The 20,572-nt window shown below is 43.5% G+C and overlaps 1 protein-coding gene across 1 annotated transcript in view; it reads right to left on the bottom strand.

Annotated features, from left to right (window-relative positions):
* Window positions 1-354: 354 nt before the first annotated feature.
* LOC117390828 (metabotropic glutamate receptor 1-like) overlaps window positions 355-20,572 on the bottom strand; it is a 34,463-nt gene continuing 14,245 nt past the window's right edge. The window contains exons 4-8 of the mRNA XM_055231218.1: window positions 15,970-16,216; window positions 10,350-10,515; window positions 7,625-7,751; window positions 3,652-4,579; window positions 355-1,225 (exon numbers count right to left, since the gene is read on the bottom strand). Coding sequence (XP_055087193.1) covers window positions 355-1,225; window positions 3,652-4,579; window positions 7,625-7,751; window positions 10,350-10,515; window positions 15,970-16,216 — 2,339 coding nt within the window. The remainder of the gene's footprint in view (window positions 1,226-3,651; window positions 4,580-7,624; window positions 7,752-10,349; window positions 10,516-15,969; window positions 16,217-20,572) is intronic.

The following is a 20,572-nucleotide window of genomic DNA, read 5'->3' as shown; positions in this document are numbered from 1 at the left end:
AGTTTACTCTTGATCTCACTCCAAATCACTAAATCCTTTGAATTCTTCATCCTCGGTATCACTTCTGAACTCTGTCAACTCCGGAAGTAAATGAAGCGCCGCTTACACTCTCGCGTGGCTGTTCACAAGCCTAGAGTACCTTTGCACAGTTGTCAGTGAAGACGTGTTATTATATATTTTAATAATTTCACATATAAGTCCCATCTGACAAACTATGAACAAAAGTGCAACTTATAGTCCGGAAAATACGGTCCTCATATACACTCATATATCCGTATATACTCATATAGGCTCAGAGATCACATTCTAACGACATATTTACTGATCCGAGTCCGTTCTGCTTTGTTCATTCCCTCACAACGTTGACGAGCTGTGCCTGTACTCCTCAAACATCACCGAAGCATACACTGTATCTTCAGGGCCGACCAAGAGTGACTCTGACATAGGTGAACTTGTGAACGGATTCATATTCGATGTCCCCATGAAATCTCGAAATGGTGACGGGGGAGGCATTAGGGGAACAAGTGTCTCGTCTGCAGCGGCCATCTTGACTCCAGCGTAGTCTTCCTCATGATGAATTTGAGTGTTGTTATACAGAAATCCTTCAAGCAGCCCAAAGCACTCATTGTCCACCTCCTCTCCATCCTCTAGGGAGTGCTGTTGCTCAAATTGGTGGAACTGTACTGACAACATTGCGTCATGTTGGAGGAAGTTATCTTGGCAGTACACTGGCGTACCTGCTCCATTACTACTGCTAGCTTCTGGTAATGAAATCAGATCTTTCACGTTTGAGCTGTTGCTGCTTTTAAACGTGGTCATCTGTGGCTGGTGGCTGAGGACGGCGTTTTGAGAGTTGTTGTTATGATGCGTTGAAATTATCTGTATTTCTTCTTTAACTCTATTCACAGTTGTAGTAGCATTAGCAGTAGCAGTAGTAGTACTAGTACTTTGCTCATGTATCATTGAAGGCAGAATTTCGGGTGGGTTGTATCGTAACGGCTCTGTCTCGTCTTCTTCTTCTTCAACGTTGTAAAGTGTTTTGGTGCTTAAGTTTGAGAACTCCAGCGCAGACCCCTGGAAAGTGTTAGCAGTTAGCGGTTTGATGACGGCGGTTTGGTTAGCGTCCTGCCTCTTCACATGCACTGAGAGCCTATGCCACATGTGCTCGCCTTTGGGTGGAGCTCGGGCACCTGGTTCAGACCATGACACAGACTTTCCATTAGAACTACAGAATACAGAAAAAAAAAAAAAAAAAATCAAAAGTTAATGTGAGGGACACGGGATGTGCAGAGAAATTAAAGAAAAATATAAAGTATGCATGCACCTTTATAATATCAATAGACAAAACATAGACTGAAATCACCACAAACTTGACTTATTTTGTTTGTTTCCATGGAAATATGGTGCTTTGGGCTGTAATATTCCACATTAATGTGTCCATCTCCATGGAGAATTTTGGTTTAAATTTTCTGTTTACATAGAATCATGTAGGTGACGTGCCATCTGCAGAAAGTTACATACTTTACCTTTAAGCATTTAAAATAATAACAAATCATATTGATATTCAGGTTCATCTTTACATAAGTTTATCATTAGTTCTACGCGAGTCGACCTGTCACTATAACAGACTCTGAAGTTGGATATATCACTGAAGTAAATACAAATGATAAACAATAATATTGAAACTAATTTCTGCCACTAACACAACAACCCAAGAGCAGATTTAAACCACAAAAACTATTATAAATCTACAATATTGTTAAAGATCATGCGCTGCAAGGAAAAAACAGCAGAATTAAACACTTTAGTCAATAGTTTGAGCTCTGTAATGAGTCAGACAAGTTATTTATTCAAACCTTTACGGCTTAAATCTGATCATATAGACAAAAAATAAAAAAAATGTTCCAGTAGAGCAAAGACGAAGTCACATACTAAATACTGACCCCATAAACATACTATTCCATCTTTCATATAGAACCATTTGTCGATATAGAGATTATAGTGACAGGTCTACACAGAAGTACTGCTGCCCTGAGGCAAACTGCCAGAGATGAGAGGAGGCTTAAAGGTCTTGATTGGAAGATTAATCACAATCAAACAGAAAGTGCCATTTTTATGATGGAAAATAGCACTGGAATGTAAATACCACACTAATCAAAATTGGATATTTGAAATATCTTTATAATGAGTCCCTGGACTTCACCACCCACTAAGTATCTGTATAATTGGTGGCGTAAGCACTGCCATAGCAAACTGTGTGACACACTATAATGTATAGATTTCATAGTAATGGTGGACATAGATATTATAAATTTACCAGCCCCACTACCCATGGTCAGACCATTCCTAGCACGCTTTAGTAAAGTGTCTGATCCTTGGGCACAGAGAAGCTTGTTTTAATTCAGTAGGGAGACAGAAGGTCACCGCTGTGTGACCCATTTCAAACAGTGAGTACAGCAGAGACAAATGGGACATGCAGGAGAGACAGACGGGACATGCAGGAGAGTGAAACAAGTGTCCCCACTGAGCTCTGGGCATCATGCTCTGAGCTCAGGGAGACACACTGTGAGCTCAGGGCATCACAGTCAGAGCTCAGGGTGACACACTCTGAGCTCAAAGCATCACACTCTGAGGTGAAGTATGGTCAGGATGATGTAGTATGTGAAAATTATCAAAGTACTTTGTGGTTCATCTCTGTCCATGTTATGTCATAAACACAGACTTTAACCTATTAACCTGCTAACCGCGGTGTTCCAAGGAATGATCATGGGTGCACTTCCAGCTCCATTGACTTTGGTTCCAATTCACTTTCTATGTCAAAACTGTGGCCCCTTTCTCTGTAACTTGTCAGACTTGTCTTTTTGGTCTTAAAATGTTCGTATTAACCCATTCTACATGATCCTGGGGTTTATTTCACTATTTTGTCTGAATCATTATCGCTCCTGCTAGCAATAGCAACAAGTTTGATTGACAGCATTGCTAAGCACCTGTGCAAAACCTGCTAAACCAGACGTGCAAGCGAGAAGGGGTATTACGTTCAACAGCCTCTCTCCAGATTGGCTCGTTGGCTACTACTATGATACTCGTGATTGGAATTCCAAATATGCAACTCATCTCTAAATTTGGCCCCTCTAACGCTAGCCTCAATGAGCTTCATTTGACTGGAGCCGAACGCTGTGGGTGATGTCCACACTTACTTTGTCGACTTCTTTATAGAGTCTATGGTCACAAAGTAGTGGCAAAGCCCATCCTATTGTGTGTGATTGCAGGCTGCTGTTTGTCTCCAGTTAACTGAGGCAATCGAGGATAACAGTTATGGAAGGTACATGGCCCTTCTCGCCCACTGTTAATTAAACTGTTGCTAATGCTAGCAGGAGCGACCACAGGCAAAGAAGACACCTGACTGATCTATTATTAATGTTCATGTATTGATTTAGGGAAAAAATAATGAAATAAGCAGCTACGGGGAGAGGGGCAGAGGAGCTGAATAGTGCCCATTGTGAATGCCTACTTGGAACGCAGCAACTAAGAGGTCTATAGGTTCAACATTAGTGGATTTTTCTTTTGAATATTGTTTATAAAAATACAGGATTACATTTAACTGTCTAAAACATATCTTAAATGGTTAGCTTATATGCTACTAGTTCCCACCTTCCACTGCCCGCATTCTTCTTCCTCTTGAACATACTGAGGAGGCTGTTCCTCCGACAGGCCATTTTCCCATCTCCGACGTGCATCCGGACGGCGTCCGACGTTGTGAATGCACTCCTTACGTTCCTTTCCGGTTTGGCAATTATAATGTACATTTTGGGCGTAAACATACAGCCCAACGCTACAGTCACGCTTAAGCTAACCGAAAATGACGTTGTTATAATCTTATAGTTACTGCCAAAATATATAGGCACAAATGCAAGCCAGATTATGCAAGTGGTGTACATGGTAAAGGCTATGTACTTTGCTTCATTGAAATTAGCCGGTACATTACGTGTTTTGAAAGCGTAGTAGGTGCAGCTTAAAATTAGCAGTCCATTATAGCCAAGAGGAGCAACAACCACCAGATTACTTGTATTGCAAATCAGGAAAACTTCTCTGATGCTTGGGTAGGATTTGACCGGTTCAGGCGGCTGCATAACAATTAGTGTGATCTCTAAACTCAACTGAAGGCTTATCAGAACAAACGCGATGACAACCTGGGCCCAAGCGCTCATGAACCTGGGTTTCCGGGTGCATATTTTCTTCTTGCTTCCGGCCAAAATACGTGCGATTCTGTTGGTTTTCGTCACCAAAGCGGAATAGCACATAGAAGCTGACAGTCCCACTAAAATGCGCTGTAGGTAGCACGAGACGACAGTGGGGCGTGCGATTAGTGTGAAGGGGCAGAGGTATCCCAAAAAGATGCCAGCAAGGATGATGTAACAGAGTTCACGGCTGGAGGATTTCACGACTGGTGTGTCTCGATAGACAACAAAAACCAAAGCAACAAAAGAAGTGACTAAAATACCCAAACAGCTGAAGACCACCTGGATGATGGACTCAGGGTTGGCCCACTCCAAGTAACGCAGAGGGATTGGCTCACAGCCTAAGAATGAGAGGAGGAGGAAGTCAGTTATATGTATGACTATAGACGTGTGGACAATAGTAACACAGTAGACCAGAGGTTCTCACTTTTATATTTCTTCCTTTTTTGTATTGCCCAAAATCACATCAGTTGCCTGTATTTTCTCATATGTGGCTTTGATGAGATGGATTTAAAAAGATTCAGACCTAAATTAACTCAAATGGAAAAAGGAGAAAAAAACAAGGACACAACCTCAAACTGTATAAAAAGTGGACTGAGTGTGACATCACCCACAGCACTCCAGTCAAGTGCAGTTCACCGAGGCTAGCAGTTATAGCGGCCAATTTGGAGTTATATATTTGGAATTTCAACCACGAGTATCATAGAGCCCAATCCAGAGTGAGGCTGATGAAGATAACACCGCTTCCTGCAAGGAACGTCTGCTGCCAATCAAATTTGTTGCTAATGCTAGCAGGAGTGACCTCGGGAAAGAAGGCACCTGATTTGTCTTTTCATTAATGTGCATATCTTGATTTACAAACACAATAGTGAAATAAAAACCCCAGGATCATGTAGAAGCGGGTTAATACAAACATTTTAAGACCAAAATGACGAGTCTGACAGCAGCAGTTACAGAGAGAGGCCCAACAGTTTTTTACAGAGAAAGTGAATTGAAGCCAATGGATGTCATGAAGGTGTAAAACAGATATTTTTTAGTTCAGTAGAGATTGGCAATTCCAGGACTGAAATGATCAAAGTGATTCTGGTGAAGGTGTATAGAGTTAAAAAAAAACACAGTGAAGAACAGAGTGTGAAGAACTCATCCTAAATATGCAGGGTTTGTGTGTTAAGCATGTGTAAATGAAACAAACACAACTTCCAGGTCTGTTTATGCGGAGGAAACATTAGAACAGAGATCAGGATATGAACGAGCCAATGAACAGGTTGGAAGTTGTAGTGATGTCACAGAAGAGGACAAAATAATCAAATATAGCTGAGGCTCAAGTCTGAAGTAGGTTTTCAGCACAACTATAAATAACCCCTTTTCTAAGTGTGTCTGTGGCCAGAGGAGGTGCTGCAGATTAACAAATGCACTGGCGTTTAAAGGAGACAGATTATGGAAAAAGAAATGAATAAGAACACATAAATCACATGAATAAAGATTATGAAATAAACATGTTAAAAGGGTAAAACTACTGCAGTCACAGCTAACTCAAAATGAACTAGTTATAACCTTACAGTTACTGCCAAAATATACAGGCACAATGCAAATCAGACGATGCAGGTTGTGTATGTGGTAAAGGCTTTGTATTTTGCCTTATGGAAATTAGCTGGTACGTTGCAAGTTGTGAAAGTGTACAGCCACTGTGTAACGAAGTGACTGAGTGAGTGTGACATCTCCACAGCATTCAGTTCCATATGAAGCTCATCGAGGCTAGCAGTTATAGAGGTGAATTTGGAGCCGAGTTCTATAATTGGAATTCTGACCACAAGTATGATAGCAACCAAGACCCAATCTGGAGCGAGGCTGATGAAGGTAACACCCCTTCCCACCTGTACCGCTGGTTTAGCAGGGGACCAGGGACTTAGCAATGCTGTCAAGCAAACCTGTTGCAAACGCTAGCGGGTTTGTCTATTATTAATGTTCATATCTTGTGTTACAGACAAAATAGTGAAATAGCATTTTTATTGTAAATGAGCTTGTTTCTCTGACGTGTAATTTGGCCTAGCAGTCTGACCAGCTTGTTTCCATAGAGATAGATGAGTTCAATGACATACTGTGAAACTGTGAAATCACATCTCCATGACCACACGTCATAATATCACATACTTTAATTTATGTCAAATAAATATCATCATACTGTGATGTTTTCATGATGATGTGGAGTTGAGTCTGTGTCATCAATACTTTTCTGACAATCAAATTGAGTTTGAAACTTCAGCGTTTGGTTTGAAGCTCTGTGACTTTAATAAGAAAAGAGGGAAAGAGGGAAATGAGGGAAAAGAAGAGTCTTTGGCTTTGAAACAGCAGTAGACATTTTTAAATGGGCCAAAGATCTGAAAATGATTAATGGAACTGAGAGGAAGGATAAAAGAGAGAGAGAGTAAGTGAAAGAGGAGAGAGAGGGAAATAGGACAACAGGGGAGACAGAGGACAGAACAGATGAGAGAGAGTGGGTAAGAGAGAAGAGAGGGAGGAAGAGAAAGGTAAGAGAGAGAGAGATAGAGAGAGTAAGAGAGAAGACAGGGAGGGAGAGGAAGGGTAAAAGATAGGGAGAGAGAGAGAAGAGAGAGAGAGAGGGAAATAGGACGAGAGGGGAGAGAGAGCACAGAACAGGTGACAGACAGAGAGAGAGGCTAAGGGAGGGAGAGAGAGGAGAGAGAGAGGGAAATAGGACGAGAAGGGAGAGGACAGACCAGGTGACAGAGAGAGGAGAGAGAGGGTAAGAGAGAAGAAAGGGAGGGTAAAAGAGAGGGACAAGGAGAGAGTGGAGAGAGAGGAAAGAGGGAGAGATAAGAAGAGAGAGGACTTTACAGGGCGGATGAGATGTGGAGCAGATGGATTTCTCTGCATTCCACATAAGAATGCTCAGAGTCTTCTACAGTGATTAAACATTGCTCTGTATGAGACCTGGAGAACACATCCACAAAGGTCACATGTTCAATGTATTCTTCTCTATTTTCACATCATGATAGTAAAAAAAGCTCCTAAACGTTAGCTTTAGCCTAGCCCTGCTCTGAGCTGCATAGCTCTGATTGGTCAGAACTGGTCACATGTCTGCCATCACATGCACTCACCTGTATTGGGTTTGTATTTGGCCTAATGTGCAAACCATAGACTGTAAATATAAATGGACATAGCTAACCTGCTAGCTGCCACGTAGGAAGTGTTGGGTGCACTTCATCGACTCCAGTTCACTTTCTATGTAAAAACTGTGGCCCCTTTCTCTGTTGCTGCTGTCAGACTTGTCATTTTGGTCTTAAAATGCAAGCAAGAGTAAGCAAGACTAAACCAGGACTAAACAGGACTAAACCAGGACTAAACAGGACTAAACAGGCCTTTACCTTCCAGAAGCTCGTTGGGCCACCAGCCGAGCTCACAGGCCTTACAGGTGAACTCATCCTGGACAAACTCGTTGTCTTTACAGGGAGTACAGATCCAGCAGCAGCTCACCTCCCCTTTTCTGATTACCTGAAACAGAACAAAATGAATATGGACCAATCCATGTACATTATCAGGCAAAGGTGCAAATCGCAGGGTTCTGCACACACCCTCTCATTCCAAACACCCTCTCATTCAAAACACACACCGTCTCATTGAAAACACACACCCTCTCATTAAAAACACACACCCTCTTATTGTTATTTTACTATTTTTACATTTTATGTTTGAGCACCTGAATGATTCTGGGACCTATGTTGTCAGGGGCTTCATGCCCCTGGTATGGTCAATCATGTCCAACAGGTCCTGGGGGACAGTTCAGACCAAGAATAGTTCAAAGCCTTTCATGATGACGAGAAAAACAAAGCCAGCTACGTCTTCCAGGCCGGTGTTAATGGAGCCCCACCCTGGAATCAAGCGTGGGGTGGGTGCTCAACAGCGAGCCCCAGGCAGGGGCCTTGACAACCAGCTCTCCAGACATGGAGACTGGCTCTGGGGACATAGAATGTTACCTCACTGGGGGGGAAGGAACCGGAGCTTGTGCGGGAGGTTGAGCGGTACCGGCTAGATATAGTCAGCCTCACCTCCATGCAAAATTTGGGCTCTGGAACCCAACTCCTTGAGAGGGGCTAGACTATACAATTCTCTGGCGTTGCTCACGGGGAGAGGTGGCCTTTGTTATAAGAGCTGCCCAGTCCCTGTATGACCGGAGTAGGAGCTCGCATTGCTGGCAGTAAGTCAGACTTGTTCCTGGTGCATGTTGGACTCCACCAGGGCTGCCCTTTGTCACCAGTTCTGTTCATTGTTTTCATGGACAGAATTTTTCGGCACAGCCAGGGGGTGGAGGGAGTCCAGTTCAGGGGCCGAAGGGTGCCCGGTTTGGGGTTCACAGGATCTCATCTTTGCTGTTTGCAGATGTTGTCCTGATGGCTTCATCAAGCCAGGTCCTGCAGCAGGCACTGGGGTGGTTTGCAGCCGATTGTGAAGCAGCTGGGATGAGAATCAGCTTCACCAAATCCGAGACCATGATTCTTGACTGGAAAAAGGTGGCTCCCTCTGCAGGTGGGTGGAGAGTCCTTGCCTCAAGTGGAGGAGTTCAAGTATCTTGGGGTCTTGTTCCCAAGTGAGGGAAGGATGAAGCATGAGATTGACAGTTGGATCGGTGCAGTGTGCGCAGTGATGCGGTTGCTTACAAGCGGCCGAAATGAGTTTCCTCCGCAGGGTTTCTGGGAGCTCCCTTAGCGATAGGGTGAGGAGCTCAGTCACACAGGAGGAGCTCAGAGTAGAGCTGCTGCTCCTTTACGTCAGGAGGAGCCAGCTGAGGTGGCTCGGGTATCTGTTCAGGATACCTCCTGGATGCATCCCTAGGAAGGTGTTCTGGGCATGTCCAACTGCGAGGAAGCCTGGGGAAGACCGGCTGGTCTGGGAACACCTTGGGAAAGTCTGGGAGTCCCTGCTCAGACTGCTGTCCCCATGACCCGGTCCCAGATAAGAGGAAGAAAAAGGATGGATACATTTTATATGCACACAGAACACAACAAATATATGAAGCAAGATATATGGAGTTATGTAGTAAAGAAAAAAAACAAAAACAAAATATTTCTGGGCAAAACAAAGAGAATACAACAAAGATATATATATATATATATATATATTTATGTACCATACTCCATAATTCCATATATCATACTTCATATATCTGATAACTTGAAAATGAGAGAGGAGAAGTGGAAAGAAGTGAGGAAAAGTTTAGAGGAGTGAGGAAGAGTAGAGAGGAGAAGTGAGAGAAGACGAGTGTGACAGGAGGAATAGAAAGGAGGAGTGAGAGGAAGAGTGAGAAAGGAGGCGTGAGAGACGAGGAGTGAGAGAGGAGGCATTAGAGAGGAGGAGTGGGAGAGGAGGAGTGTGAGTGGAGAAGTGGGATAGGAGGATTAAGAGAGGAGTGGGAGAAGGGCTTTTCCAGTTCTTTTCTGCTGATTCTGAATTATTGAGTGTTAGTGCAGAGCACATGCGGCTCACATGTATATTACATGATAAATGTGTGGGAACAATATGGTGCCGATGTGAAGTACTTCCTATACTTCAACTACTGCATATAATGCATATAGTTCAAATACTTCAACTACTGCATATACTGCATATAGTTCAAATACTTCATATACTTCAAATACTTCATATACTGCATATACTGCATAGAATTCAAATACTTCAAATACTTCATATACTTAATATACTGCATAGACTTCAAATATTTCAAATACTACATATACTTCATATATTTCATATACTATATTACAGACAATAGTAGCACTGGGTCCTATAGTTATATCATGTATGTTACGTTTCGTTTTGGCTTTTGTTTTTGGCTGTTTTGTCCTATGGACAGCCTTTGTTTACATCAGTTTGTCTATTATTTTACATTTTAACTCTTGTTAACTCTTGTGCTTTTAGGATTGTCCAGATTTTTCAGTTATGAATCGATAATCATCATTGTTGTCATGGTGATGGTGTTCATCTGTCATGATCATTTGTAATACTGTGATGTTTCCTGTCACCATAATCATAACAGTAAAAGATGCCTTATGTGTTAGCGTAACAGTAAAAAGTTAGTGCTAGCATTAGTGTTACCTTGATTCTCCTCGGGGAGCATGGCTCGCTGCAGACAGAACGAACCTGCTCACTGCGGTTTATCACTGTGTCATCGTCCAGGCTCAGAGCGCCCTCATGCCACGAGCCGATGTTTATGTAATCATACACCCCAGACTCCAACTGCTGGAAGTTCATGATCTCATACCTTCAACACAACAGAGGTATAAATAAACATACAACCAACAAAGAGGCTAAAACGGGACTAAACCAGGTCTGAACAGGACTAGAGCAGGACTAAACCAGGATTAAAACAGGACTTAAACAGAACTAAAGTAGGACTGAACCAGGACTAAAGCAGAACTAAAACGGGACTAAAACAGGACCAAACAAGGGCTAGAACAGGATTAAATCAGAACATAAACAGGGCAAAAGCAGGACTACAAAAGGGCTAAAATAGAACTAAAACAGGACTAAAGCAGGACTAAACCAGTATTAAAACAGTACTTAAAACTGAAATAAAGCAAATCTAAAATAGGACAAAGCAGGACTAAAACAGGACTAAACCAAGACTAAACCCTGACTAAACCAGGACTAAACCAACAGCAAACCAGGACTAAACCAGGACCAAAGCAGAACTAAACCAGTACTAAACAGGAACTAAAACAGGACTAAACAATGAATGAACTACGACTAAACCAGGAGGAAATTAGGACTAAACTAGTACTAAACAAGGAATAAACTAAGACTATAATAAGACTAAACCAGAAGTAAACCAGGACTAAGGAAGGACTAAAAGAAGACTGAAGCAGGACTAAAATATGACTAAACCACTACTAAAGCAGGACTAAACCAGGTATAAACCAGGACAAAACCAGGAATAAACCAGGACGTAAACACAACTAAAACAGAAGTAAACCAGGACTTACACCAGAACTAAAACAGGACTAAACCAGAACAAAACCAAGATTTAAACTGGATTAAAGCAGATCTAAAACAAAAACTAAAGCAGGACCTAAAACAGGATTAAAACCAGGACTAAACCAGAACAAAACCAGGACTAAAGCAGGACAACACCAGGAATAAACCAGGATTTACACCAAGAATAAACCAGGATTTACACCAGGACTAAAACAGGACTTAAACTGGATTAAAGCAGATCGAAAACAAGACGAAAGCAGAACTAAAAAGGTTTAAACCAGGACTAAAGCAGACTAAACCAAGACCAAACCAGGACTAAATCAGGACTAAAACAGTACTAAATCAGAAATCAAGAAAACAGGACTAAACCATGACGAAGCTAGGACTAAACCAGTAGTGAATCAGGACTAAACAAGGAATAAAACAAGACTTAAACCAGGACTAAAACAGGACTAAATGAGGACTAAAACAGGTCTAAAAAAGGACTAAAGCAAGACTAAACCAGAACTAAACCAGGACTAAAACATGACAAAAACAGTACTAAAAAAGAACTGAAACATGAATAAAAAGCAGGACTAAACCAGGATTAAAACAGGACAAAAATAGGAATAAAACAGGACTAAACCAAGAAGTAAAACCAAGACTAAAGCAGAAATAAAACAGGATTAAACCTGGACTAAACCAGAAACAAAACCAGGACTGAAGGAGGACTATACCAAGAATAAACCAGGATTTACACCACGACTATAAAACAGGACCAAACCAGAACAAAACCAGGATTTAAACTGGATTAAAGCAGATCAAAAACAAGACTAAAACAGTACTAAATCTGAAGTAAACAGGACTAAACCAAGAATAAAGCAGGACTAAAGCAGGAATAAAACAGGACTAAACCAGGACTTAAAACAGAACTAAAACAGGAACAAAAAAAGGACTATACCAGTACTAAAGCAGAACTAAAACAGGACTAAAGCAGGACTAATCCATGACTAAAGCAGGACTAAAGCAGAAATAAACCAGGATTAAAACAGGATTTAAGATGGATTAAAGCAGATCTAAAACAGGACTAAAGCAGGACTAAACCGACTAAAGTAGGACTAAAACAGGACTAAACCAAGACTAAACCACAGCAAACCAGAACTAAAGCAGGACTAAAGCAGGAGTAAAACATGACTGAAACAGAAGTAAACCAAGACAAAAAGAGGACTAAAGCAGGACTAAAGCAGAACTAAACCAGGATTGAAACAGGACTAAAACAGGACTAAAGCAGAACTAAACCAGGACTGAAACAGGACTAAAGCAGGACTAAATCAGAACTAAACCAGGAATAAAACAGGACTAAACCAGGACTATAACAGGACTAAACCAGAAGTAAACCAGGACTAAAGCAGGACTAAAGCAGGACTAAAGCAGGACTAAAGCAGGACTAAAATAGGACAAAGCCACTGAAGCAGGACTAAACCAGATGTAAACCAGGAGTAAACCAGGACTAAACCAGGATTTACACCAGGACTAAAACAAGACTAAACCAGAACTAAACCAGGACTTAAACTGGATTAAAGCAGATATAAAACAGGACTAAAGCAGGAATAAAACAGGATTAAACCTGGACTAAATCAGAACAAAACCAGGACTGAAGCAGGACTATACCTGGAATAAACCAAGATTTACACCAGGACTAAAACAGGACTAAACCAGAACTAAACCAGGACTTAAACCTGGATTAAACAGATCAAAAACAAGTACTAAATCAAAACTAAAACAGTACTAAACCAAGAATAAAGCAGGACTAAACCAGGAATTAACCATGAATAAAACAGGACTAAAGCAGGAATAAAACAGGACGAAGTCAGGACTAGAACAGGACTGAAGAAGGACTAGAATAAGACTAAACCAGGACTAGAACAGGACTAAACCAGGACTAAAAAAAGACTAAACCAGGAGTAAAACAGGACTAAAACAGGACAAGAACAGGACTGAACCAGGACTAAAACAGGACTAAACCAGGAAAAAACAGGACAAACCAAGACTAGAACAGGACTAAAAGATGATTAAAAAAAGGAATAAAACAGTGCTTAAACAGAACTAAAGCAGGGCTAGACCAGGAGTAGAACAGAACTAGAATCCCCCCCAAGGGCGCAATGAGCAATTACCAACAACCAGTGTGGGTAATTGGGCAAGACCCTTCAAGCTACTGCCTACCTCATACAATGATGAGTGCAAATGAAACATTCTTAGACGTCGCCCAGCCAAACAAGGTCTGCGTCAGGTGTTGGGGAACCAGAGCACCTTGATGAGAAATGGGCTACTGGAACAAGATGGAGATGGGTGAGATAACACCCACCATGGAAACGACGGTTTGAGGCTAAAATCAAGGCAGTGCAGAGAGAAGTAAGCCAACTGTCAGGGGCCCAGAGAGGTACAATGAAAAAACAAGTGCCCAAGAGGTACAGCCAGGTGCCCATACCTGAAGCACTGGAAACTGCCAAACAAAGGCTCCAAGCCTTGGCCGCCTAAAGAGGTACACGCAAGATAATGAAGCCAGACGAATAAACTGTCTGTTCACAACACAACTGGCGAAAGTGAGTGTACACTCAATGGCCGGGTAATAACACTAGAGCAGACCCACCAAGGCTGGAAACCGAACAGTACTGGAAAGGTATATGGGAGAAGGAGGCATCACATAACAGCGATGCACAGTGGCTGGTGGCTCTTAGAGAAGACCACAGCAACCTCCTCGAAGAGAATCCAGTCACCATCACAGTGGCAGACATCCAGGAAAGAGTCTTAGGCATGAAAAACTGGACTGCACCAGGCCCTGACATGATCCACGCCTACTGGCTAAAAAAGCTCACTGCTCTCCATGAGCGCCTGGCAGCACAAATGAACCAGCTGCTAATGGATGGGACTCACCCTAAATGGCTAACTGAAGGGTGTGCGATACTGATCCAGAAGGATCCCTCAAAGAGTACTGTCCCATCCAACTATCGGCCAATAACCTGTCTCTCCACAACATGGAAGCTCATGTCAGGCATCATCGCAACCAAGATAAGTGGACACATGGATCAATACATGAGCACAGCACAGAAGGGCATTGGCAAAGATTCCAGGGGAGCCAGGGGAGCTCCTGGTAGACCAAACAGTCGCCTGAGACTGCAGAACCCGTAAGACCAACCTGTGCACTGCCTGGATTGATTACAAGAAAGCTCAATGCCACACACATGGATCACTGAATGCCTAGAGCTGTACAACATTAACAGGACTCTAAGAGCCTGCATTGCAAACTCGATGACGTTGTGAAAACCACCCTTGAGGCCAATGGCAAGCCACTTGCACAAGTGACCATCAATTGTGGCATATACCAAGGAGATGCATTGTCCCCACTGCTGTTCTGCATAAGTCTGAATCCCCTCAACCAAATCATTAGCAACACTGGCTATGGATACCATCTCAGGAATGGGGTCACCATCAGTCACCTCCTCTACATGGAAGACACCAAGTTGTACGCTAAGAATGAGCGAGACATCGACTGATCCACACCACCAGGATCTACAGCACAGACATTGGAATGTCATTCAGGCTTGAGAAGTGTAGCCGGATGGTGACAAAGAGAGGGAAGGTAGTCCACACAGAAGGGGTCTCCCTCCCAGACAGACATTGAGGACAGTTACAAGTACCTTGGTATCCCACAAGCAAATGGCAACCTTGAAGAGGAAACAAGGAAAGCAGCCATGGCCAAATACCTCAGACGAGTAGGGCAAGTCCTAAGGAGTCAGCTCAGTGGCAAGAACAAGACTCAGGCAATAAACAGCTACGCCCTGCCAGTAATCAAATACTCAGCAGGAATCTGTCGTAACGTCAGGTGCAGGTGCGGACCAAGGAGTGCAGACTCAGGGCAGATTTACAGTGTTTATTTATAGTTTGTGCAAAAGCAGTTGTCAATAGTTCATTTAACACACACAAAGAGCGGGTAGCGGGAGGCGAACCAGGAAAGCGTCGTGTAGAGCAGGAACAGGGAAAGCCAGGACCGGAAGATATATATATATATATATATATATATATATATATATACATACACACATATATCCTATATGTCCTGATTGGCTAGAAGACTGCAGACCATTGTCAATCATTTTCCTGTACAGTACAGAATGCGTTCAGCCAAATTTACAAAAATGTTCAATCGCTAGCAGTGTGAACTTTAAAGTGATGAAACGTTGACAGCTGACAGCGATGACATTCATGACAGTGAGGAGCAGGATGATGCAGAGCCCAGGCCATCGACAAGTACTTTTCGTGCAGTACTAAGCCCCTTTAATGCCAATAAGGGCTGGTTTGACACATTTCAGAAACGCTTTGGACTCAAAGTTTCCTTGCACAGACAGGCTGCCTTTACAGATATCGCTAGAAGCACATGAACAAAACATTTAAAGTGATCATTGAGGAAGGAGGATATAATTTATGAAGGTTTGAACTTTGAGAGTGTTTAAACAAGAGAGAAATAAGAGAAAATGTTAATGCCTGTCTGAGAAAAGTGTGTGGTGAGGGGTTTTACAGCCTTAAAACATATATAATAATGGTAAAAAAAATAAAGCTGACTACTTCGCAAATTTTGCCTATTGCAGGTTATTTTTAGAACATAACCGTTGCGATAAACAAGGGACCACTATATAATGTGTGCATGTTCATAATGATATATATGTGTGTGTATTTAATACAAATAATACAAACGTGACTTTACCTTCCAGGTGTGTCCCCGTTGTCATCGAACCACACGTCCTCTCCGGACACACCCCTGAAGGACGTCCTGAGGAGGAAATCCAGGAGGAGGCTGCCGTCCACAGGTTTCATGGCCTGGCACAGCCCCCTCTGCCCCGGGCACAGCTCTTGGTGCAGGTCCTGGAGACCGTGTGCCATGGCATAGATGGCATTTATCACAAAGCCCATTTTACTGTCCTGAACATAATTATCCACCAGACTTTCGTACCCTGCACAGAAGAGAGGGGGCAGGGTCAGAGGGGACAGTGTCAGAGGGGACAGTGTCAGAGGGGACAGGGTCAGAGGGGACAGGGTCAGTGGAGGCATAGTAAATCATTCTATTCTGATTGGTTCATGCATATTTGAGTGATCTGTATTCTCCTGCATTTGGGATTTGAATGTTTGAAAATATCAGTTTTTAATGCTGTGCTTATATTTTAAAATCTACGACGGTTTGAACGTGTCTTGGACACTCGGGTGAAGAGAGAGGCTGAGCTGTCAACTGATCACCACCTGGTGGTGAGTTGGATCCGCTGGCGGAGGAGGAAGCCGGACAGATTTGGCAGGCCCAAGCGCATCATGAGGGTCTGCTGGGAACGTCTGGCGGAGCCCTCTGTCAGAGGGGTCTTCAGCTCCCACCTCCGGAAAGCTTCTCCCTGATCCCGGGGGAGGTTGGAGACATGGACTCCGAGTGGGCCATGTTCTCCACCTCTATTGTCAATGCGGCTGCTCGTAGTTGTGGTCGTAAGGTCTGCGATGCTTATCGCGGCGGCAATCCCCGAACCCGGTGGTGGACATCGGAAGTAAGGGATGCCGTCAAGCTGAAGAAGGAGTCCTATCGAGCCTTGTTGGCTCGTCGGACTCCTGAGGCAGCCGATGAGTACAGGCGGGCCAAGCGTGCCGCGGCTCGTGTGGTTGCAGAGGCAAAAACTCGGGGTTGGGAGGAGTTCGGGGAGGCCATGGAGGAGGACTATCGGACGGCCTCAAAGAAATTCTGGCAAACCGTCAGACGCCTCAGGAGGGGGAAGCAGTGCTTCACCAACACGTTTACAGTGCGGGTGGAGAGCTGCTGACCTCGACTGGGGATGTTGTTGGGCGGTGGAAGGAATACTTTGAGGATCTCCTCAATCCCCCCGTCATGTCTTCCGAGGAGGAAGCAGAGACTGGGGACCCAGAGGCGGACTCGTCCATCACCCTGGACCAGGGTGGCAAGGTTCCGGGGGTGGACGAGATCCGTCCCGAGTACCTCAAGTCTCTGGATGTTGTGGGGCTGTCTTGGCTGACACGTCTCTGCAACATCGCGTGGTTGGTTCTCAACCGGAAAAAGGTGGTTTGCCCTCTCCTGGGTGGTGAGTCTCTGCCTCAAGTGGAGGAGTTCAAGTATCTCGGGGTCTTGTTCACGAGTGAGGGAAGGATGGAGCGTGAGATTGACAGGCGGATCAGTGCAGCGTCTGCAGTGATGCGGTCGCTGTATTGGTCCTTTGTGGTAAAGAAGGAGCTGAGCCCAAAGGCAAAGCTCTCGATTTACCGGTCAATCTACGTTCCTACCCTCACCTATGGTCATGAGCTCTGGGTAATGACCGAAAGGACAAGGTCGCGGATACAAGCGGCTGAAATGGGTTTCCTCCGTAGGGTGGCCGGGCGCACCCTTAGGGATAGGGTGAGGAGCTCGGTCACACGGGAGGAGCTCGGAGTAGAGCCGCTACTCCTACACGTCGAGAGGAACCAGTTGAGGTGGCTCGGGCATCTGCTTAGGATGCCTCCTGGACGCCTCCCTAGGGAGGTGTTCTGGGCATGTCCCACTGGGAGGAGGCCTGGGGAAGACCCAGGACACGCTGGAGGGACTATGTCTCTCGGCTGGCCTGGGAACGCCTTGGGGTCCCACCGGAGGAGCTGGAGGACGTGTCTGGGGTGAGGGAAGTCTGGGACTCCCTGCTTAGACAGCTGCCCCCGAGACCCGGCTCCGGATAAGCAGAAGAAAATGGATGGATGGATGGTTTGAACTTTGAGAGTGTTTAAACAAGAGAGAAACGTGAGAAAATGTTAATGCTTGTCTGAGAAACATGTATGAAATGTGTTGTGAGGGGTTTTACAGCCTTAAAACATATTTAATAATTGTAAAAAATTTAGTTTTCTACTTCACGGATTTTGTATATCACGGGTTACCGGTATTTTTGGAATGTAACACTGTAAACGAGGGAACACTGTATTTGCTGTTTAGGTGCTGATAAACTCATGATCATAGTTTACATCATCTCTTCTTGCCAGGTGATTCAGTTATTTAAAAAAGAAATAATGATGATACTCTAAAGCAGTGAGCATCATCCCAAAAGGCCCACAGCCCAGATCCACCTTTCAGGACCCAAAGAGGTTGATGTGGGCTGAAGCAACACATCAACCTCTCAGGGCCCAAAGATGGGCCGGTCGCTTCAGCCCACATCAAATTCTCAGAGCACAAAGAGGGTCAGAAATTGAAATGTTTCTACTCAGGGAGGCAATCATTTGAGTTACATCAGTGCATTATCATAAGTAACACATTTTGACATTAACATCTGATTAAAGGAGCAGTTCACTATGTGACATTTCTGGTGAGAGGTACGCCACCACACCTATCTATGGTGAGATGGGATCACTTTATCTGTAATGTTCCACTTCTTTATCTCCATCTCCAAGTAACAGGTCAGATCTCTGGGGAGGCAAATCCCCTCACAGTAAATGGCTTTCAAGGTATTTTTAGCCACTAGGAACTGGGGACCCCCACCAGAAAAGTTACATTAACTAAACTTGAAATGTACAAGCAAGACTAAACCAGGACTAAACTAAAACTAAACCAGGACTAAATCAGGTCTAAAAGAGGTCTAAACCTGCTCTAACCCTGGACTAAACCAGGACTAAACCGGGTCTAAACCAAGTCTAAACCAGGTCTAAACCAGGTTCAAACCAGTTGTAAACCTGTTGTAAACCAGGTCTAAACTAGGTGTAAACAAGGTCTAAACCAGAACTAAACCAGGATTAAACCAAGACTAAACCAGGTGTAAACCAGGATTAAACCACGACGAAACCAGGTGTAAACCAGGACTAAACCAGGTGTAAACCCAATCTAAACCAGGTCTAAACCCAGACTAAACCAGGATTAAATCAGGTCTAAACCAGGATTATTCCAGCTGTAAACCAGGACTAAACCAGGACTAAACCAGGTGTAAACCAGGACTAAACCTGGTGTAAACCATAACTAAACCAGGACTAAACCAGGTGTAAACAAGGTCTAAAGGAGGACTAAACCAAGACTAAACCAGGTGTAAACCAGGACTAAATCAGGTCTAAACCCGGTCCAAAAGAGGTCTAAACCAGGTCTAAACCAGGTCCAGACCAGTTGTAAACCACTTGTCAACCAGGTCTAAACCCAGACAAAACCAGGACTATACCAGGACTATACCAGGTGTAAACCAGGACTAAACCAGGTGTAAGCCCGATCTAAACCAGGTCTAAACCAGGAGTTAATCAGGTCTAAACCAGATGTAAACCTGGTCTAAACCAGGCCTAAAGAATGTCTAAGCCAGGTCTAAACCAGGTCTATAAACCAGGTGTAAACCAGGTCTAAACCAGGTGTTAATCCGGTCTAAACCAGGTCTAAAACAAGGTGTAAACCAGCTGTAAACCAGCTGTAAACCAGGTGTAAACCAGGTGTAAACCAGGTCTAAACCAGGTTTAAACCAGGTCTAAATCAGGTGTAAAGAAGGTGAAAACCAGGCGTAAACCAGGTCTAAACCAAGACTAAACCAGGTTTAAACCAGGTCTAAACCAGGTGTTAATCAAGTCTAAACCAGGTCTAAATCAGGTCTATACCAGGTCTAAACCAGATGTAAACCAGGTCTCAATCAGGACTAAACTAGGTCTAAGCCAGGTCTCAATAGGTCTAAACCAGGTCTAAAGCAGGACTGGATCAGGACCAAACAAAGGCCCATTAAAAGTTGAACATTTTAAACTCGGTCTAACGTCTGCCTGTAACCTACCTAAATAGTTGTGGATTAAACCAGAACTTAACCAGGTCTAAACAGTGTCTAAACCAAGTCTAAATCAGGACTAAACCAGGTCTAAATCAAGTGTAAACAAGGTGAAAACCAGGTTTAAACCAGGTCTAAACCAGGTGTTAATCCGGTCCAAACCAGGTCTAAATCAGGTCTAAACCAGGTCTAAACCAGATGTAAACCTGGTCTAAACCAGGCCTAGAGCATTTCTAAGACAGGTCTAAACCAGATGTAAACCAGGTTGAAACCAGGTTTAAACCAGGTCTAAATCAGGTGTAAACAAGGTGAAAACCAGGTGTAAACAAGGTGAAAACCAGGTGTAAACCAGGTGTAAACCAGGTCTAAACCAGGTCTAAACCAGGTCTAAACCAGGTCTAAACACATTCTAAATCAGAACTAAACCAGGTCTAAACCAGGTCTAAACCAGGACTGAATCAGAACTGTGGATTTAACCAGAACTTAACCAGGTCTAAAATGGACTGAAGCAGGACTAAACCAGGACTAATGGCATATATATATATATATATATATATATATATATATATATATATATATATA

This window comes from Periophthalmus magnuspinnatus, chromosome 22 (assembly GCF_009829125.3).
Source record: "Periophthalmus magnuspinnatus isolate fPerMag1 chromosome 22, fPerMag1.2.pri, whole genome shotgun sequence".
NCBI classification, from domain to species: domain Eukaryota; kingdom Metazoa; phylum Chordata; class Actinopteri; order Gobiiformes; family Gobiidae; genus Periophthalmus; species Periophthalmus magnuspinnatus.
The sequence above is the reverse complement of the archived record's forward strand: the minus strand, read 5'-3'. Positions and strand labels throughout refer to the sequence as shown.